Source organism: Grammomys surdaster, unplaced genomic scaffold (genome assembly GCF_004785775.1).
Source record: "Grammomys surdaster isolate TR1022 unplaced genomic scaffold, NIH_TR_1.0 191, whole genome shotgun sequence".
Lineage (NCBI taxonomy): Eukaryota > Metazoa > Chordata > Mammalia > Rodentia > Muridae > Grammomys > Grammomys surdaster.
This window is the reverse complement of record NW_021604636.1, coordinates 6,908,042-6,930,444: the sequence shown is the minus strand read 5'-3', so window position 1 is coordinate 6,930,444 and position 22,403 is coordinate 6,908,042. Positions and strand designations below refer to the sequence as shown.

At 40.8% G+C, this 22,403-nt stretch overlaps 1 protein-coding gene across 2 annotated transcripts in view; it reads right to left on the bottom strand.

Annotated features, from left to right (window-relative positions):
• Nucleotides 1-22,403, bottom strand: part of LOC114622689 (CD302 antigen) — a 131,306-nt gene that overhangs the window by 87,541 nt on the left and 21,362 nt on the right. For both annotated transcript variants that reach the window (XM_028769118.1, XM_028769116.1), the window contains exons 5-15: nucleotides 22,073-22,183; nucleotides 20,868-21,008; nucleotides 18,888-19,079; nucleotides 17,879-18,036; nucleotides 16,420-16,530; nucleotides 15,818-15,906; nucleotides 15,517-15,686; nucleotides 11,888-12,087; nucleotides 10,360-10,502; nucleotides 2,063-2,144; nucleotides 478-546 (exon numbers count right to left, since the gene is read on the bottom strand). In XM_028769118.1, the coding sequence (XP_028624951.1) occupies nucleotides 478-546; nucleotides 2,063-2,144; nucleotides 10,360-10,502; nucleotides 11,888-12,087; nucleotides 15,517-15,686; nucleotides 15,818-15,906; nucleotides 16,420-16,530; nucleotides 17,879-18,036; nucleotides 18,888-19,079; nucleotides 20,868-21,008; nucleotides 22,073-22,183 (1,466 nt within the window). The remainder of the gene's footprint in view (nucleotides 1-477; nucleotides 547-2,062; nucleotides 2,145-10,359; nucleotides 10,503-11,887; nucleotides 12,088-15,516; nucleotides 15,687-15,817; nucleotides 15,907-16,419; nucleotides 16,531-17,878; nucleotides 18,037-18,887; nucleotides 19,080-20,867; nucleotides 21,009-22,072; nucleotides 22,184-22,403) is intronic.

Here is a 22,403-nt window from a genome sequence, read left to right as displayed (position 1 = left end):
CACTGTTGATCAAACTTACATTGTATTCTTGCATTACTGCCCATTAGAAAGTCTTGCCCTGTTGTGCCTGTGCAACTCTATCTATCCTTAGAGACCAAGGCCAAATCCCAACTCTTTCTGGACAGACCTTAGCGATCATTCCCCTTTTGGCTTTTCTTCGGCTATCTGCAGGCCACTCTTGAGGCACCTTACTCTATAGTGATGAGAAAGCTGTGGCTTTTGAATATAAATTTTATTTTCTTAAATTAAGTGTAAGTCAGACTGCTTGAGTATGCTTTCCATTGCTGTTGGCATCACACTGCATGACCAGACGGTATTCGAGGGATGTTTTGCCTGACCTTACATGATGCCAGCTTTGAGTGTGGTGTGAGGGGCAAGCTCAAGGCTTCACACAGGCTAAGCATGAACTCTGTCACTGAGCTCTGATGTCAGTCCTTGGATTTTATTTTTAATACTGATTTTCCAGTTGGTACTAACCTTGACAGCAGCACAGTCTCTGATGTCATAATCCTGTTGAAACTCGGGCTCCATGATCACAGCAGATACCTGAGAAGATAAGTCAGCCTTGAGAACGTAGGATGATGCAATATTGGCAACTTCCATACAGTTTAGGCAGCTTTAATAGTCCAAACGCACTCATTGGCCACAGAAAGAAAACATTCTCATACTTCATTTTGTGACCAATTTGGATACCAAGTCATGTGAGGGCTCAGGAACTGCAGAAGTGTCCTTACTTTCCCATGAAACCACGGTCTCAGAAGTGGGGTCGGCGGGGCCTTAAATCACCCCCAGAGCCAGAATTTTTTTTTTTTTTTTTAGTATTTTGAGATGTGGTATATTTGATTAATTTCAGCTATCCCTCAATTTGAAAACAAAGTATGGATGCTGTCATTTAGCAAGAACACAGAATGAACTGACATAAATAGCAGTCTCTGGGAAATGGGCCCTTAAAAGTGTCCTGTGCCATGGAACTCCTGACAGCAGGAGCAAGGCTGTCCGTGATTCTGTTGCCCACCTTTAGATCCCTTTGTCTAGCCTCAACAGAAGCCTGCCTAGGCTTACTGCAACTTGATATGCCAAGGCTAGTTGATATTCATGGAAGGCCTCCCATGAAAGGGGAGAAGGGAAGGAGGGGTGGTTGGGGGGGGGCTGAGAGAGGACTGGGAGCAGAGGAGGGAGAGGAAGCTGTGATCAAGATGTAAAGTAAATACATAACTCAATTAATAAAAACCAAAAAAGAAAAAGGAAAATCTCTAAGAATAGCTAGGAAATTCTTATCCCTAGGATACTGAATTTTGCCTCTATTTTTTCCTGTGAGAATTTTGATATCCAGGGATATTTTGTAATGCTAGCTTGGCAACATGTAAAAGTCCAATAATTTAAACACACACACACACACACACACACACACACACACTATCATGTAAAACCTCTCTTTAGATAACGTAAACACTCAAGTATTACTCAAGTTTGACTATTATTATGCTTAATACAGAAGAATACTTTGTGTCTTTCTTCCCATACCCTGTAAGTAAATCTGTTTCTATTTCAATACATGTGTGTGTAAATAATTCGAAGGATGTCATAGTTTGTAGATGGGTTTTTGTCTTTTTAATTGAGGTAAAACTGCTTGTGTCCTAACGGTGTTTTAATGAGCACACACTTAGAGCCACTGAATCTAGCTAGCACATGCATTTCCTCAGACAGCTGCCACGATGTGTGCGGTTGTTAACTATGGTCCCATATGGCATAACGATAGACCTCTTGAACTTATTGATTATCTAAATAAGATTCTATATCTTTTGACAAACCTCTCCCCCTCCTCAATCTGTCCCAGTATCATGTTTCAGCATGCTAGTATCAATATGCTGTAGCTTTCTCAGAAAGAATGATATACTTTGGTAGAATGACATCCCCAGAGTTGTCCTTACGGTGGAGACTTCTTTGGCTAACCAGGGTCTTCCATAGTTCCATACAAATTTTAGATGTGGATGTTTTATTTAACAATGAATTTGAAAGAAACATTTTTCCATTTTTTTCCAACATGAAAGTTATAACTTACTGGTGTACGATCACTCCATTGCCAGGACCCGTGTAAATCAGGGCTTCTTTTATTCAGACCTATCCACAACCAACGCTGTCCACTATGTTTAAAAAAAAAAAGGAGGCAGTATTAGAAGTTTAGGACAATATACGATAAACATATTTAGCATTCATATGTTTAAAGTATTCATATGTATTCAGGAGTTTGAAACCAACAGGAAAGACAATCTTAAGCTACACAAAGAAACAAAAATCAAGCCCTTAGCCCAGAGCAGCCATAGAAAAGGTACCACATGTTTTTCCTTACTTCTTTAATTTATTCACTTTTCATCTTGATTGTAACATCCCCTTTCCCCCTCCTTCTCTCTTGCCAGCCTTACAAATCCCTCCCCATAAGATACCACATGCTTTAAACTAAATTTTAAGTCACTTTCTGTATATGAAAGGTAAAAAAAATATCTATTCTGCTTTGGATTTTAAACAGAAACTACAACCATTATAAGTTCTTACTGTAATGTTTCATATTAGGCAATATTTTCAGATAGACTCAGTGGCAATAATGGCCGTCTGCCTGTCTTCTTTTTCTAGACTCGGAATTACGGATACTGTGAGCCATGATGTGGGTGTTGGAAATCGAAGCAGGGTCTTCTGTAAGAGCAGCAAGTTCCCTAAACCATGAGTCTCTGCTCAGGCTGCTTGTCTTGTTTTTGAGATGGGGTGGGGGTGGGGGTCATGAGGCTGAAGACGGCCCTGAGCTCCCTGTGTGCAGTCAAGAGTGATCCTGAACTTCTCATCCTCTTGTCTCCATCTCCTAAGGGATGGGATTAGAGGCACGAGACACCATGTCTTATTCGGTGCTGGCACTTGGATTCTGGGCTTTGGGTGGGTTCTTGACAAGGTGACCTATATCCCCAGCCCCAACAATGGCATTTTAAAAACAGTGTCTAGGGGTTACAGATGTAGCTCAAAGGTGGAACACTTGCATACAATGTTCAAGGCCCTAGGTTCCATCACACACACGCGCGTGCGCGCACACACACACACACACACACTCACACTCTTTATAGCATTATCAAATGTCTTTATGATGTAAAATAAGCTATTCGGTTTAAAATTTTACTAAACAAAAAATTAAAATACTTTAATTCCCACTGTCCAGTAATTTCAAAGTGAGCAAGTAGTCATTTTTAAAAATCTTAATAGAAAATGCTTCCATGATTATATTTAATAGTATTAGCTTTATATTTCTATGTAATAGCACCGAGCTGGGTGGGTGTAGTGATGCTACAGAGAAGTGTGAGATCTGATGCCTCCTGTCAAACAGAAGATATCCCAGCCAAGGAAACATGATACATATGAGCCCATGGGAGTTACCAAATGAAGTGTATAAAGTCTAAATATTATCCAACTATAGCATATAGAGAGGTCACAAAGGACTGCAATACACAAACACTTCCTGAGGTTGGAGGAAGAAGTCTTCAAAAGATGGCTATTTTTTTTTTTTTGGAGCAAGAAATCCAAGTGCTTACAATGTTCCAGTGGAATGCAGCTAGATGCCTCACAGAGGAATATATACAAACATAAAGACAGGAACACGCATACCTTTCCCTCTATCGGACATACGTATATGACAAATGATCCAATTGCAAAACCTTCCTCGGTCTCTAATTTCAACAGAAAACATTCCTTAAAATCTAGACTTCTTAGGCTTAAATAAGTAGCCAAATTCTATCCCTTTAATTTAAGTTTGTGTTGGGACAACACATATACACATATACATGCATACATAACATATACATAAATATAATATAAACATATATACACACATATATATACATATATATGTACATAAAATATAAAAATGTAGACATCATATATACATAAATACAATATGAATATATTGTGCACATATGTAATATGCACATAAAACATATACATGCATATATAATATATACATAAATATAATATTAATATGTAGTTCAGAAGAGGTAGGACCCAAATGCAAAAATAATTGGTACTGTTTAGCTTTGTAGAATATACAGAATATATAGAATGCACAGCTATAAAGTTACTGAGAAGTATAAGCCTGAATATCTTTATGCAATTTTTAGTGACCTGAAGTACCAACCTAACTTTATACCACCTTCTTACTTTTTAATAAAACAACTGCAGCTGGCCATGGTCACACACACCTATAACCTTAGCACTTAGATGCAGAAGCAGAAGGATGACTAGTATGAAGCCAACTTGGGCTAGGTAGCCTGGTCCAGCTCAGCCTGAGTTACACAGCAAGATCTTTGACAAGACAAGACGAGTTAAAACAAAACAAAACAGCAAAAACCAACAACAAAACCTCACATGCTTTCCTTGTCTTAACGTTCCCCAATAGTTTAATAACAGTCAGTATTTTCTCATGTTTTCAACTTGTTTAACTTAGAGAATAAGAATTCTATAACGACATTTGCTATGCTGTTAGATTTGTGGATAATAATCAGCAGTTCACAGAGCAGATAAAATCTATTAGAGACGATTAAGTCCAGTTTAAATTCAGCAGCTACAAGGAATTTCCAATTGTCAGCTGTCTCTCAGCTCTCTCTCAGCCTTCCTGCTGTATCACAAGTCCCTAAACCACAGGGTGTAGACAGTGACCACCCACAGGTCACCCTTCAGCCTGGTGGCTAAGGCAGAGGGGCTAAGTTTTTCCCTCAAACTCATATGACAATATAACTATTTCTTCCAAGTCTTTCCTTATATACTTCATCCTGGGAAATTCTCTAACATATGCTTTCGAGTGTTTATCTTATATAGTAACAGTTTGTTACTCATTTAGGAAGAAAGACCAAAACTCACCTATTGTTTAGATTCAAACAGCTACCCAATACTCCCAGGCTTTGCCATGGTCTGCCCAATCCTTCCATGGCTCCTGGGTCTGTCATCAGTCTCCTCTTAGCCAGTGGATCTCCATCTTCCAACTGATAAACCTCTCTACTTTTCAGTTTATTTCTGAGTCCTTTGCTGAAGAGTAGAGGGTGGTTTCTTATAGAGTTTGCTCAGTTGTGTAAAGTAGCTCTAATTGTCACTACATCCAGAGAATGAGCTCTGTTTCTATCCTGAATTTAGTTTTCAGCTTCATTTGAAGGGATTCCCTATATGGAAGTATAAATACAGAGAACAGTAGGTACTGTGTGTGTGTGTGTGTGTGTGTGTGTGTGTGTGTGTGTGGTGTAGGGGTTGGGAGTAGAGGAGAAAGTAATTTCTGAATTACAATTTGTTCAGAGTTTTACCTTCCTTAGCTGTTGCTAGAGAAAGGAAAGAAGAAGCTGGAAACGACATTATTCACTGCATACTGCTGCTAAAACAGATTTCAAGAAAGCTGGAGAGAGAAAAAAAAAATGTTCCTGATCGTAACTGGAGAATCAGATCAAAATGAAAGATTCCCATTTTCTTTCTAAACTGTTTCTACTCCACACACTAAGCATATAGTTCCGAGGCTATTTGGAGATGCTGCATAAAGGGTTAGTAAGTGTGAATGTGTTAAAATTCTGACTCTGAGTCCAATTTCCTGCAGCATTTGGTTGCTAAGGAAAACAGTATGTGAGCCACAACCCCCAATAGACACTATTTGATGAGGGCCCTTAGTCCTCGAAGCCTAGATTTATATCTAAAGCCATTTATGCCTCTGCACAGGAGGGAATGCACACAACAGCAATGGCTGCAAACAAGGCTTTCTTCTCTAAGCCCAGGGCTGTTTTGACTCCACAATGGTTTCCCATTGGGATGCCGTCAGGAGTCGCAATGGTCTAAGAGCCTTAACGAGCTGGTGTATCATGAATCTTTTTTTTTCCTACTAAAATCCAAACAGAGATATAGAACCTAGACTGAGAAATAAAGCAGTCATCAGTCTTAACTCCGTGACAAGTGATATAGATTTGGGGTGGGCAGCAAGGTTCTTGCAGAGAAGGTCAATTTCAGTAATAAAAGTTAACACATTCAAGGAGTGAACTTCATAATCATTTTCTAGTGTAAATGACCCCGCTTCCTTCCTTTCCTTTCAACAATTGTGGCCACCTTGGTTTTAAAGAATACGCTTTTTCTAGACAAGTCCCAAGCAAATAATTGCTTTATAATGGCGCTTTTATAAGCAGATGACACAGTCTGCTTAATATGACCTTTGCCAGCCTGCTGGCATGAGTATAAAATTAAAATATGGTTCCTACAGGTGACGGTATTAGGTTGTTTATTTATTTATTTCTTTTTGCTCTACAGTTTCCTATTTTCCAACTTCAGTATGCAATACTTCTATAGACAGATAAAAATTAATTAATACATTTTCAGATATTTTAATGAAAATGTGTATAGGAATGGAAGAAAATGGAGAGAATTTCCACAAAATGTTGTCTATAAGCAATATTTGAAATGGTTTTCATTTTCTTCATTACATTTTTATATACTTTCTATTTGATGAGTTTTACATATGAACTCATACCAATTTTTAAGGAGGGTGTTCAATAGTGCTAAAAGATAACAAATCAATAAAAGTAGCCTTTTTTTTTGACACAGCTTTGTCTCCCTGTATAATCTACTTTGCCCGTAGATGTTCTGAATGGCTATTTCTACCATGTAAGACTATGGCAGTTTTCTATTAATTGATCCCCTCAAATATCTGCAGATATATTGCTCGGCATTTATCCATGGCTTCCTGTTCCAACTGGAGATAGTAACTCCTTGCATAGAATTGAGAGTTTGTTCTGTAAATGTTTTCTAAGAATGCTTCACTTAGACAGTGTGATGGTGTGATAGTGTGTATGAGTCTGTGTGTGTGTGTGTGTGCGCGCGCGCGTGCACAGGTGTGAACACGAGATGGTGTGAGTTTGAAGTTTGTGATCTTATTAGGTTGCCTTGTTCAAAATCCAAACTTCAGGTAACATTGGCAGTGTATTTATTTAATGGGTCATATTCTGGAGGCAGCTACCACAAGGACCTCTCTGATCCTACAAGATACCAAAGGCTTTGCTTTTTCTTCTCAATGTCATAAACAGGTTGATCAGTGGAATTTTGAAGATTGATAATCAGTATGATTTCAGAAATGGGTTTTAGATAATCTATGAGGTCAGCCTGAGCTACATGAGACTTTTGTCTCAAAAGAAAAATGAGGAGGGTCGGGAATAGCTCAATGATAGAATACTTGCCTAGCATTCATGAAAATCAGGGTTCAATCTTTAAACTCCCTATGTAGCCAAGGGTGACCTAGAATTCCGGATTCTCTTGCTACCCCATCACCTAATGCTAGGATTGATTTCAGGAAATGTCATCATGCCCATGTATGTATGTATGTATGTATGTATGTATGTATGTATGTATGTATAGGCTATGATAAACCTGTGAAATATGGTAAAAAAAACCCCAAACTTCTAATGGAATATTTTAAAAATCACTCAAAATGCTAGATGTAATATCCATTGATTATTTCTATGTATTTTGCAGACTAGTTTCCAATGTAAATAGCATATTTTGGACAGTTTTTATGATCTTTCTTTTTCTTCACTGAAGACAATATGTTTACACATAATAAAATTTTATATCTTAGTATGTATTAAATTACAAAATAGCTCAAAAGTAACAGTAATAGATATCCTTACCCGTTTCTTTCTTTTATGAGAATGCATTTTAAAGTGCTCTATCATTAACTATGATAGATACTGACTTAAGTGTTATATTTCTAATGCAATACTATTTAATATTTCAATTAAACCTATCAAATATATGATATATTTATATGTTAAGCCTGAACTGGATAAGGCGTTTTTCTAGATGCAGTTTCAGTGTCTATTATAATATCTAGCTTGTGGCTGTTAATCCCTTTGATATTTGAGTTAACATAAGACAACCACACAGACAGCACAGGCTCGCCATATGTATCAAAACGTAGTAAGCCAGGGACATAGCAACTGAGTGACACCCGCGTCAGTGAGCCCCTTACACTCTGTACACAAAACATCACCATTCCTCTTAAATTTAAAGAGAAGGACTCTACCGAAAGGCTCCACTTTAAAACTGTCTGTGTTTCATTCCACCCAGGATGGCAATACCATAATCTCAGGGCTAGGCAAGCACTAACGGCCAGATTTGTTTTACGTATTTTCTAGCAAAACAGAATTAAATTTCATTATTGAACAAATCTGTAGACTTGGACTTAATCAAAACTGATAATGTACAAATTGGGCCCTTGCCAACTTATTTTACGCTAGATTAATCTTTCATTATTTCATTTCTTATAACTCTCCACATGGACATCACACTGCTTCCCTCCCCTTATACATCTGATTTATGGGCATGTACTCTTAAACTCTACTGCATGTTAAATGTTTCTAAAATATGGTTTCCAGAAAAAACAGCAATTTATCATACTTTCATATTTTCACAACTATTTTATATTTCTACAGTCCAGTTTTTATTTAGAGTGTTAAAAACCTGTTATTTATGAAAGAGAAAAATACAATAAAGGAAGGTTTCAGGGGCTGTGGAGATGGCTCAGCAGGTGAAAGCATCTGCCAAGCATGTCTGATGGTCTGAGTTTGACCGCAGCAGCCATTTATAAAAGCCAGATGCAGTGGCATGCATCCACAGCCCTCCTGTGCTGAGGTGGAAGGTGGACACAGGAGAATTAGCTGGGAGCTCCTGGGCCACCTAGTCCAGAGTGTACAGTTTGCCAGGAACAAGACACACCCTGCCTCAAGAGGGTCAAAGGAGAGAAGGGAGACTTGAAGGTTGTCCTCTGATGATATTCAGCGTGCGCACACACACACACACACACACACACACACACACACACACACACGCACACACCATAGCACAGATATGTCCCATACACTTTTCTTTTTATTTTAAGAGGAATACTTTAATACATTAACTATCAAGTCTTGTGGTTACACTATATTCTTGCTTTGAATTCTTTTATAATAAATTACTTAATTTTGAGTGTTCTTGATTTTTTTAAAATTCACATCTGAGCTCGTGTATGGCTTTGACATGTCTTTTTTTCAAAGGGTGCAACATACACAGTTTAGATCAGTCTCTTCAAAAATGAAATTAACTGGGAACTAAACACATAGCCAGTGTCTCCTACCTTAATATGCTTTAGATACTGATCTTCACACGTCTTTTATAGTTAATCATGTGCAAAAAATAATAAGGCTGGTTAGATTTTTCTCATTTTTCTAGTAAACTTTTATTTCACGAGAAAGGGCTTTTGTTGGATTCACAATCACAGAGAAAATATTTACTAGAATATGTTCATGTATTTTTTTTAAAAAGTTATTTATCCTAATACACCTTGATTAAACAAACAAACACCATTCAGTGTTCAGAAAAGTGAAGAGAAGGTAATTTTGTGGTGTTTGAAGCCCCTAATCCCTGTGACTGGAAAGCATCAGCTGACCTATATTTTTCTATGGTGTCCAGAGAGGCATCAGGGAAACCAGGTCAGAAAAGCCTTCCATGCTGACGTTACAACCACAGTGATGGTAGCCACTTGATAGTTTCCTTTCTTACTGTCCTTACTACATGTGGCTTCCACGGGGGCCATTGTGGTAGTTTTCTAACTAGTTGCCCTGAGAGTACCTACAGACCCACTCTGCGTTCTTTTTGCATTCGTGGGGATAGAATGTAGAGCACACAGGTGGTAGGCGAGCATGCCACCGCTGACCCACATCCTGGCCCTGTCTGTGCCATTATACAGGGGTCTGTCTATAGGAACACAGGGGTGGTTTATAACAACTAGCCTTTTCACAGCTGAAACTATTTGAAGACTAACTTCATTTGATGCTTCCCCCTTAGGATCAAACATCTTCCCTGATTAGCAAGCCATTCCATTTTCACCTCCATTCTCACGTTCTGTTGTTCTTCGCTCCTTGGCTCTTCACTCTTTTCTCACAACCCCCTTTCTGTTTTGTGTTCTCTGGCTCCTTTTCCTCTCTTACCTTTCCACCGTGTACCTTCTTAGGAATCAGCCTCCTTCATGGCTTTTGCCCTGATTACACCAGACACACTCCCTCCCTCTGGCGTATTCCCAGGCTCTCCTTGTCTTTGCCCCATACTTTTGCCACACTTTTCTTAACCCAGCTGCTGGAACGTGCTACACAAAGCGGGAGGACTATCCCTCGGTTGGCTTTGAATCTCTATGGTATTTTGCAGTAAGGTGCTGGATGCTGCAGGACTGTGAATGGTTCCTTAGATGCTAAATCACAACAACTTGAATACCAAGATGATATCAGGTATTTGACATTAGGTCAAAAACACTTGCTCTAGAATTATTACCTGAACTGGTCCTTTAACAAATGAACAAAGTCCTTAATTTCACTCCTATGACTGAAGCTGGGTAGGTGCGCTCCAAGGGCTTGGCAGAATCTTTCGGCTTCTTCCCAGTTCCTCTTTCTTACGATTCTTTCTATATGGAACACCTTAATAAAAACAGAATATTGTTATTCTGGAATAATCCTAAAATACTCATAGATTTATCAATTGCAGTCAAACGTGCGGGTCTCCGACATGAATTCCATCAGGGGAAATGGAAGCATAACTAAATAAATGTACATACAGCAAACAAGACAAGTCCTGCCCAGAGTGAACCAGAAACTCACACAGCGATGGCCACACCACCAGGTGAGTAGCCTTCTCTAGGCAGGCTGGAGAACTGCTCCAAAAAGTATCTGCAAACTTAGGACCTTGAAGAGAAATCGCACCAAGAGTCAAGGCTGAAAGAGTACCCAGGAACATTCTGCAAGTAGTCTTTTGCAAAGAAATATGCCAACAGTGTAATTCTGAGCATCAAACACAGAGCCTGCAGAAGAACAGGGCTCGCCTTCTGATCAGGAACAATCAAAGAGCTATCTATATGGGTGTGTGAACATCGACAGACAGTGCCAAATCGAAACCTGGCACTTTTGACTGTTTCTTTGATTTGTGACGATTAACTCTACGCCAAAAGAGCCTAGCTACTTCAAAACAGAAGGGAGTGGGGGAGCAGGCAGAGAAGACAAAACAGCATTGTCGGAAAACTGGTCCTAACTCTTCAGTTCCCTGTCATATATTCAATTATACTTTAAGCATGACTCCTGGTGGGAGGAACACAGTTCTCCCCACCTTCACACAGGGCCTGGCCATGGAGTATGCTGAGGCTAGAGGCCTAAACTATACCAACGTGGTTGTGGTCCTCTTCTTGGGCTTCAGTAATTTACCATGAGAAAAAAACAGTCTGACAGCTGCCACCCTTTAGCCTGAGCCCTAGAGTGAAGAGTAACAGACACCAGATCACAGCCCAGCCAGCTGACCAAACTCTGCAAGAATTCACAGCCTATCTGTCAAACCCTAAGGGAACTAGAGGTCTATATATGTGATCACCTTGGAGTTTGAGAGTGGTATTGAAAGCTTTGTTTATGGAACTACATGAAAGATACAGACGCCAAATTGTTGTTGTTTTTCTTAACCCAATAAGAACTGGCTCTCATTATATAAGAAGGAATTTTAATCTGATAAGAAGAATTAGGGCCTTAGGGGAATCCTGCATACAATATCAGCAGGCTGCAGGTCACCCAGCTTCTCAGAGGGAAGGAAGCATGGGCGAAAGGTCACTCTGGCTTTAGTCTTGCTTTTGAGGGCAAGGCATGGGTAGAGTTGAGCTGTCTGATACCAGAGACCCATGATGCTTTGCTAAGGATGCCATGCTTCCAAACATTGGTGTGAGGCACTGTGTGCCTACAGGGAGGCACATAATTTGTAGAATGACATGAACAAGGAGAGCAGAGGGATGACCCCATGGACAGGTCGGATGAGACCACGACTTTACCTTATAACAAGAAAGGCTGGACTGGAAAGTGTGCCAACCTTCAGGACAGGGGTCGTCGGGCTTGGGGGCTGCTTCCTCGGGCTCCTGGGGTCCCCTCATTTTCTTGCATATTGAAAGTGCTCGGAAACTTCTGCAGTTCTTCACTTCCCACTTGCCAAGAGTCTTTCCAGTAGACATGGCCACACACCCACCTGGAGACGCTGAGGTTGGTTCGGAAAGGTTGATTAAACATTAAAACTTTAAGAGGAGATCAGGTGCCGTCAGGGTGGTACAAGGCCGTAGAGAAAAATGAAAAATTTCAAAGTTTAAACATCTGCTCGGAGCCAAGACAGAGGAGAGAGAGTTGGAGGAACAGTGGAGGAGAGAGAGGAAGAAATGGGATGCTGAGAATAGCAATGAGGACGGTGGGCATCATACACAAGTGTGTGCCATGGGGTATCATTCTACGGGGACCTGTTAAGTCACCCCTACAAGATGGATTCTATTGTCAGAACTGAAGTACAGTGAGGGTGGATGTGGACAGAGGACTGGGCCACCAGACAGAAAACCTGGTGAGGTCAAACAGATTCAGGAAGCCTGGCAATTTTCATAATAGAGAATCGCAGACATTTAAATCTACTCCTGACCAGGTTCCTGTCCTGGAACATGTAACCCTGACATCCCATTGAGAGGAATGTGACAATCAGCCCTGTAGGGATAGCACCTGAAATCTTTCCACATGTTAGAGGCCTCCCTAACATCTCAGACCTAGCCAACAGGAAGTTTTGGCCTCTAGATCCCAACTCATTCCCAGATGTTTGTAAGATCCTATCCACGGGGATAAAGTGCATGAGCTATTTCACCAGAGACCGTCTGAGAGACCTGTCTTAGCAAGTTGTAACACTCCAGAAAAGAGTATTCTCTCCTGAAGGTCGCTGGACCTCGACCTGGCCCCACCAGCTGTGTGTTCGAGCCTACCTCAGCCACTTCCTGCTTGGTGGCCCCAACATCAGCTCCTAGCCACCTACTCTTTGCAGCCCACCTGGTTCCAGCTTCCCCTGGGATAGCTGCAACTCTTTGGCCGCTTCAGCCTGACCAGAGCCCCTCAGATCCCAGCATATAGCACTCAGTATGCAGACTGGCAGACTAAGTGACTTCTTAAAGGTTACACTTAACAAAAGTTGGCCCTAGCTTTGAACTCAAGCAGTCTGTTTCCAGGGCAGTGTGGGAAATCACCATGCTTGAGGATAGCGGCTCAGGATAGTGGCTCAGAGTAGCTTAACAGCTTTGAAAATTCTAAAGCTAGTTAGTAAACTTCAAAACTAAGCCTTCCCAGAGTCAGATCTACAGGAAGGGCTGGGACACTGAAAGCAGAAGGAGCCAGTGGAAATACACACTTACTCACAACTCGGCTTATGGCCATCTAGATTTTATTTGCTCGTAACACTCAAAGGTAGTTTGTATGATCAGATCTTTTCAAACACAGACCGAATGATGTGTCCATGCTCACGGTTTCTGAGAGGTGCAGCTGGGCCTGAGCCCAGGGATCCACCTGGCAGAAGGTCATGGGAAGTGTCTTTTACCATCAGTATCATGTGGTCTGAGGTGGACAGAGGAGAAAGAGTAACAGTTTCCATGCTACAGAGAAATATCTCAATGATCACATTATATCAACACCAGTCAATATCAGACATCTGAAAAGAGGAAAGGAGAATGACTTGTGACTCCTATCTTATTTGAACAAGTCAATCTACACAGTATTGACAGCACAGTCAGGAGATATGGATTTTACTGATCAATAACCAGGTATATTTTGTTAAACGAATCACTGAAGCCTGTATTTTCCCAGCTGTAAAACCAGGTGGAACTTCTACATTAGTTCTTCTGGCTTCCATGGTAAATTATGATCAATGCTTGGGGCTGTTTGAAGAAAGATGAACTAACTTTAGAAAGAAATGCTAGGGCTGGAGAGATGGCTCAGCGGTTAAGAGAACTGATTGCTCTTCCAGAGGTTCTGAGTTCAATTCCCAGCAACCACATGATGGCTCACAACCATCTGTAATGGAACTTGATGCCCTCTTCTGGTGTGTCTGAAGAAAGCAACGGTGTATTCATACATAAATAAATCTTTAAAAAAAAAAGAAAAAAATGCTAACTTATACAGCTTTCCTAATTTATTCTCATGAAGACTATTACAAATACATGTTTAATTCTGCAGGATGAAGTCAGGAGATTGATAAAAATGTAAAATACTTCATAGGAAATGTTTAAATTTTATTTGAGACTTACGTTAAAGGAGGGGGTAAAATACTCCCACCCCAAAAAACAAAAACAAAAACAAAAAACAAACAAACAAAAACCTAACCTAACAAAACAAACCTAACCCTCACACTTGCAGTGCTGGTGCTGGCTCTGAGTAGTCAGGCAAATGCTCTGGAAATGGATTATCCTCATGGTCTTAGTGGAGACAAAGAAAGCATTGATTCTGTTGTGGGTTCACAGACTCCAGTTCTAAACATCACTGACACCCTTATACCCAAGCACAGGTGAAGGGCACGCTTGGGAGGCATTCGGTGTTTTGCCACTCTATGGTCTACCACTTTGCTTCTTAATTAGGCAGTATCGTTATAATACAAATGAGAGCTTCCTCATAGGGCAATTGGTACTCCTTTGGTGGCATTCCTCCATGCCACCCCTTTAAGTCTCTCAAAGCTAAACTAGAGGGGATGGTACTCCTTCTCCTCTCGGACCTTGTTAGGAGGTGGGTGTCGACAGGGCATTACGCAGAACTCACTGACATTACTTTAGTTTTAACCATGGATTTCACACATGTATTTTGTTTGTTTGTGGGTTTTGTGTTTTGTTGTTGTTTTGTTTGTCTGTTTTTTTGTGTGTTTTTTGTTTTGTTTTGCTTTTTCGTTTGTTCTTTTTTTTGTTTTTTTTTGTTTTTGTTTTGTTTTGTTATTTTGGTGTGAAGCATCTGGTTAGCAAGGGCTTCTGCACTTTACTGAGCCTGTGCTCTTTTGTTTTCTTCCTATAGGCCATGTAGCTCTGGCTTTCTGGAACTTACTATGGAGATCAGGTTGGCCTCGAACCCACAGAGCTCTACCTGCCTCTTCATTCTAAGTACTGGGATTAAAGGTGTATGTCATCATGCCCAGCTGAGCCTGTGCCTTCTTATCTTTCTCTCTACGTTATCCTTCTCTAGACACGTTCTGCCCCTACTTCATCACTGCAAGTAGTTGCTATGAGCATACTAATCTCTAACAAATTAGTATTTAGAATAGTTACTCAATCCGAAGCAAGAGACTAGCTTCTGCTTCCCTAGGCTCCTCACTCCACCTTTCACCTGAGCACAAACGAGCTTCGGGGAAAATCATAAAATCAGAACCACAGGTAGATTTGGCACCATACTAAGTTATGGTGCCTTGTGAATCACTCTGCAGCTGCTTTTCTCTGTCCCTAGTGCCACAGGGCCTTCTAGATGCTTATGTCTGCTGGGGGAACCCAAATAGTCAGACACAAGCAAGCTTTGTAGACTGACTAACTGCAAATCTGGTGCTACATGAAAATGTGGGACTCAGCACTACCTCAACGCCCTCCTGTCAGCTCTGTCCTAAAGCACTGCCAGCCCTTCATAAAGCACTTACCCGGTTCAAGAAAATTCCAGTTGGAAAAGGTCACAGCCTGCTTTACTCCCCCAGCAACAGCCCAACTGTACTCTCCTCGGGAGTCAGTGTCTATCAGGCCAGTCCAGAAGTACTTCTGGAGGGACTTATCGTAGTTCTTCATCATATCATTCAAGAATTCCTGCTCAAACCTACAGAGGACAAACCATTCTCACAGTTTTTGAAATAAAAAGCCCCTCTCCCTCCCACTTTTTTTCCTTAGGAGACTGTTTAGGGAAAGTCAGTTAAAAGTCTTCTACTACTTGTGTACTGATGATCACACCTGCTGGTGATGGTCAGGTTGCAGTTCATTCCGAAAGGAACCTCTTTCTCATAAATCTTGTAACAGGTTTCTCCATGTCTCTTCCAGCCCTAAGTCAGAAGAGGAACACCGTCACAGGATTTGAGTCTTAATGATATCCCCACCCCAGCCCCCTGACTCTGACAAAATTGTCTAACCCGAAGAAGCAGAGGACATGACTGTCCTCACCTGGGAAGGATGGAGCGCAGGTTCACAGGTCACGTGACCTCTACATGACTGAGGTGTGGCATAGTGTTCTTTGCCCTTTCTCCCTGACTCACCCTATTGCAGCTGTTGGTTGCATTAGTTTTCAGGAAGAGTACTATTGTTGGAGGAGATCTAACTATTGACATTGAGGACAGTAGTCATATTTACATATTTAAAGGAATTCATGAATAGGTGAGCTTTTTCTTTCAATAAGAACACTTGTGTGTTAGGATTCTCCTCCTTCTCAATTTTCCTTAAATGTACGAACAGAAACCAGTGCTTTCACTTTCCAAGTTCGAATTGTTTAAGCTTAGATATCATCTTTAACCACAGAGGGATAATTCCGCTTCAGGAACCAACAGAGGTGCTTTACCTACCTCATCTGGGGGACACAGCTTATCAGACCGTGCATCCGTAGTTATTTCTCCCTTTTTCTTGCATACGTATCTGAGTTTCTTTTCACAGGACTGGACTTTCCACTGACCTAGCTTTTAAAGACAAAAGATAAATCTTTACCAAACAAATAATCTGCCAAACATTTAGAATTAAATCACAGTAACTATGGGAGGCAGGGGAAGGTAGTGCCTGAGCCTGTCATCTCTACAACACAGTGTGCACCAAGTTTCTTTTCTTCTAAGCTAAACAATAAAACAGCCAAAGGACACGTAGACAAGAAGTCGAAGTGAGAAGAACCCCTCTCGAAGCTGCCGGGATTCTAGTTGCTTCCTTGTGACCTGTGTGATGTTTGTTCAGAGATTAAAATCTTTGGGAGACATCAACTAAAGTCTGGTTCCATTTCCTCATCCGTGTAAGGATGATGGGGGTGACGAGAGCTACTGCCAAGTAAGTGTGGAGTCAAAGGTTTCTTTTAACTCTACTCCAGTCTAGGCATCAAAACCGTCTCTTTCAAATATGCTACATAAAATTGATTTTGCTTAATTGGTTAAGTTGCATTGCTTCTCGAAATTAAACATTGGTGGCTTGAGTGTCACCAGGGTCACTTTTGAATTCAGGCAGGCTGTGTAGCTAAGCCTTCCCTTCATTCTTCACTTTCACTTTGGATGATGAGCCCAGCCATCTTGGCTTTTAAAGTAGGGCACGGAGTGTGACACTTGTAAATCACGTCTTGGCGATCGGACACTTCTAAATAGGAACTCGGTTTGATGCTTCCATTTACAGTCTCTCTAGATGTCTGGGTGACAGTCACCCTGATTACCAGGAGAGACAGCTGCCTATAGGAAAGAGGTGTAAACAAAACTCAAAGAAGTGTTTAAGTCCTTCTGTGCATGATAGAGCCTATTTTAGGCTCCTAACCGGAGCATGCTCAATGAGTGTTTAGCAAGCTACATTTCAGGAAAAGATAATTTTTTCTGAACAAATCTATCCCAACTTTTTATATAAATATTGAAAACCACTTAAAAAATTTTTTTATTAAAAACCGAACTATTAAAAAACGTTTTCCAGTTAGCCTCAAATCATGACTAATTCAAAACTTAATCAGAGCATAAAAAGGTAGACTCTTTCAGACTGAGCCATGGTTACCTGCCAAACATCAATCATAGTGAGCAAAAAGTCTGATGGAGACTTGGATCCTTGAAGAAAGCAGGTCATTTAACACAAGAGTTCTAAAGAGTCCATGTATCTTAGCCAGACTGCAATGGGTGCTCAGACAGCAAGTAGACTGCTTACTCAGCAATCAACTCTCAGGATGCCAATCTACAGGGCTTTACCTTTTCCTTCTCAGTTTGCACACAAATCCCGTTCCTAGCAAAATGTTAGTACTATTATTAGCGCTAGCAAAAAAAGACTATAAATAAACTACAGGAGGTGTCCTACCTTTCCTAAATAGGAAACGCAGTTGGGAGTCTTATTGTAGGGAACACTCGGCTCATTCTCATTCCAGTATGTTAGAGTAACTTCCGTTCCGTCTGACCACTGGAACAAAGCGGGGCTGTTTGTGTTCTTAAGGCCTGTCCATATCTCTTCTTTGACATCTAAAAGAAAAATGTTTTCTTTGTTTGGCTTTGTTCTGTTGTATGTTATAATATGTATGTTACTGACTTTTACGTGCTGGTAGGTAGTTTTGGGGGGCTTCGCGGTATTCTTTCGTCGCTTACAAAGGATGTTGATGGGTAGGGAGTGTGGGTCTCCAGGCCTGCAATGTCCCTCATACTGCAGACGGTACACAGAGGGAGAAGAGCTGCTCTAGGATCGGCCAGCTCAGTGCCCCTCAGAACTGCTGTACATAAACTCTGCATTATGGGTATTAGTGAAACTCTATAAACACAACCATAGATACTCTAACTAGAAATATTTCTTGTTCACTGTTGCACTGAAATGACTACCGTCTTCACGTGGAAAGCAATGCGTGCCACGCTGGCACAGAACAGTTACCTCCACTGCCTGCCTCTAGGAAGAGGGCGGGACCTAGGATGTCTTTGTTTCTCAGTCTAGTTCCAGATAATCACAAAAGTGAAAAGATCATCAAGCAGATTTTTAGAAGAACTTGAAGAAGATTTGGCATAATTATGAGCAGAGGGAGAGTTTCTGATTAAATAGTGGCCACCGGGCAGAGACAGCCATTTAAACTGTAATGCAGAGAAATGAAGGTGAAACAAAAGTAAGACTTCGGTTCCTTGTTTTCCCTAACTATCTTTCAGGAGCTCAAAAGCCATGTAGTAGTTACAGCAAGGCGGGGCCTGGGACACGCCCATTTCCACCGAAAGGTTCCTGGATGTGGTCCTCCTACTGGGCAGGCTGGAAGCCTCTCCTACTGAAAATGGGGAGACTTGAAATGCTTTAGACCCCTAAAACAAGGTGTCTAAAACAAAACAAAAAAACTCACCCCCGTGATGGAGTTTTGTGACAACCACCTCCACATCCGCTAAGGAGTGAATGCTGATGAGGTCTGCTCCCAAGGCTTTGCATTTCAAACGTGCGGTGTCCCAGGAATAACTTTCATTTGTCAGCAGATAGCAAAAGCCATTATTTGGCAGCCAGCTCCCATCACAGTGGGTATCTGAGTACGTCCAAACATCTGGGGGGGGGTTGCGGGGGAGAAAGCAGCAATTTATATTCCAGTAAAGAGAGATCCATTTTGAATCAACAGCCCTGTAAATGTCTCTTCCTTGAGTCACAAGCGTCTGGAAATCTGGGAGACATGATGTCAGCTATCAGAGTGACATGAATTTTATGTAGCGCTTACTACCTATCTGGCATTATAAGAACTCCTGAGGAGGTTCAGGTATAAAATGTCCTTATTCTGAGACACATATGGCACGTGGCTGGACAAAACTATTTAAGGGACATAGGCATAGTCATGGAAGGGAACGACTTTAGTCTTAATAAGTGGAAGACAGGGTGAAGTAGGCCAGATTCGGACCACCTTTTCCAGGTCACCCCCACCCATGTCTCAGAGATTAGCAAGACACAAGCCTTCTTTTCTCCTGTGACTGGCTTAGTAAGTGAATACATATTAACGCTTACTGTTGAATAAAGAGCAGGTAGAGATTTAAGGGGCGGGACGTGGCATTTGTTTAGTATACCCTTGAGAGATGGCAGCAAAGGAGGGAGAGAAAGGACAGAATGGCTTCTTTAGACACCTTCATCCTCTCTGAAAGACCAGTGAGTCTCAGACCATGATGAAGTGCATAAGGGAAGTCTAACCTTTCAGAGGCAAAGGGCTATTACTCTCGCTAGCAAAACTAGAAAGCAGTTTTGTTATTCCAGATATCCAGATCTTCTTGGAACGTTTATTTTTTTGTACAAGCAAACACAGTCGTCTTAAGAATGTGGAGGGTTGTTTTTTTTTTTTTTTTGCAAGATAGTAACTCAATTAACTTAGGCTCTAAATGACATTCATTATTACTATGGGATATTTCAATTATAGAAAGAAACAGAGAGAAAACCCACATGTAAATGAACTCAAACAACCAACCACTCATTCTAGCCTTTATCTCCACAAAGAACCTATTTTTACAGGCAGGTAGGCATATCATTTTGTTCTGCTCTTTGAATTTTCCTGCCGGCACAATTATAATAGGCACATATTATGGAAACACCATGATTTATTTAATAATAGTGACTTCAAGATATTTATTTATTCTGTCATGAGTTCTTGTACATTCTCCCTTGTGTGGCATCTCTATTATGCTTTCTGTTGTATGGCTATATATGGTAACTTGGAATATAAATGTTCATTTCTTTCTATTATCATAAGACATTTCCCTACATCATTGTATGTAACTATCGTTTAAATTGCTCTATATTCCTTTTTGGATAAGAATTCCGTGCTAGGGAGATGGCTCAATGGGGAAGAGCCCTTGCTCTGCAAGCATAGGGACCTGAGAATCTGAGTTCCAATCCCCAGCACCTTTGTAAAAATCTGAGCATGGATATGTAGACATATATGTATCCTAGCATTGGAGACAGAGAAAGGTGGATCCTTTGTGTGTGTGTGTGTGTGTGTGTGTGTGTGTGTATCCAAAGGACAATCTCAGGTGTTATCCTCAAGAAAATCATCAACATCTTTTGAGGAGGTAAGATAGAGTCTTTCATTAGCCCAAAGCTTATCAATTAACATGGACTATCTGGACAGACAACCCTAAAGATTCTCCTGCTCTGTTCCCCCACCCCCCACCTCCAACACTGGGATTACAAACATATACAACCACAGCATTTTAGCATGGGTTCTGGGGATAAAAAAGAACCAAATAAACCAACAACCACTGGCAGTATCCAGTGAAGGAAAAAGTAGGTATCTGGCATGTATCTACTTCACAAAACTCTGGCCTTATTTGTACACTCGGGGAAGTGAGGGGCACACCTGGGAGCTCCACCGTGTTGTTCAATGGCTTCTTGCAGACGTAAGGCTGCTGAGATTCGCAGGAAACACTTTGCCACAGCCCGGACTCTGTGTCTATTCTTGCACAGCTTGATCCACCAATCACAGGTGCAGTGGGCATGCCTTAAAAAGACAGTTTTCAAGGAGGCAGAAGGAGGTTAGGGCCAGAGTGGTCTTAAAATTATTCAAAGTTCATGATTTTCTGTCTTTTTGGTTAAAACTTTCAACTAAACTGAAAAGTTATAGGCTGCAGTGAGCAACGACATGTTCATTTGTCCTTCTTCTGAAACACGAGATGGAGGGGGAAGATTCTGGTCCACAAGAGCTAACGCACAGCAGAGAAACAAACCGGTCTCTGCTCTAGAGCTACCTCCACCACACACACCTGCGGCCAGAGCCTCTTAGAGCATATTAAATTTATTCTATGGTAAATATTTACAGCCAGACAGAAATGTTATTGTGTGGTTCTGCCTTTATGACCTTACGTATTAATTTAAGGACTAGGACTGTACCTCAGTAGTGTGGCGCTTGCCTAGCATAGTCTATTTTTGACTCAGTAGAGTATCACTTTGTTTACTAATAAAAATATTTCACTGATGAAAACATCATGGTTGCTTTATAATACTCAATCCATTCCTCTTCTATGTAGGTGGAAGGAACACTATTATTCACGTTATCATTCAGGTTTTGCCTTTATCAGATTTTAGGTTTCAAAAGGTTCCTTCCTCATTTTTTTCTTTGTAGAAAGCTTCTGGTGAAACAGGATGTTGTTTTCGTTGATGTATTTATTTGTGTAATAAACTACATCTGTTGTATTCCTGGTGTTTAGGTGTTACTGTGTGGAAGTAAGGGATTATTCTGCACTAAAAGCAACCTGCAGGCTAGGTACAGCACTGGGAGTCAAGACTCTATGGAATGTAGACTGATTCCTGGCCATATTGTGGGGTTCATTCTGTTATTACTTTAAAAATGCAGGGGTACTCTAAAGCCTAGGAGCAAATGCTCCATTGCCTACAGCATGGCTAAGTTGGCTAAAATAATACCACAGTTAAGAATGTCAGAAAAAAATTCTGAAGAAGCTAGCATGAGATCTGACTGTACATGAAACTTTTATAAGCTCTGGATGAGTAAAAAGTTCCTAGCTTTGAAGCCTTTACTCTGTAGACATTGCTGGGGAAAAGCATTACCTGGATCCCAGTTAAGAAATTTGAGTGGCTTGAAGTCTGACCATTCCCAGCCTCTAGCAGAATAGAGCTGATTCAGTCCAAGCCAAACGACTCTAGCAATGTCTTCTTTTCCTGTACAAATTACATAATTTGTTAATTGAAAATAGATCTTTTATACAATATATTCTGGTTATGGTTTTTCCTCCCCTAACTCCTCCCAGATCCTCCCCACTTCCCCACCCACCCAAGATCACAAAAACAAGTATATAAAATGATGATGATGATAAAATCAAGATGAAGAATCCAGAATAAGACAAAATGACAAACGGAAGAAAAGGAGCCAAAGAAAAAG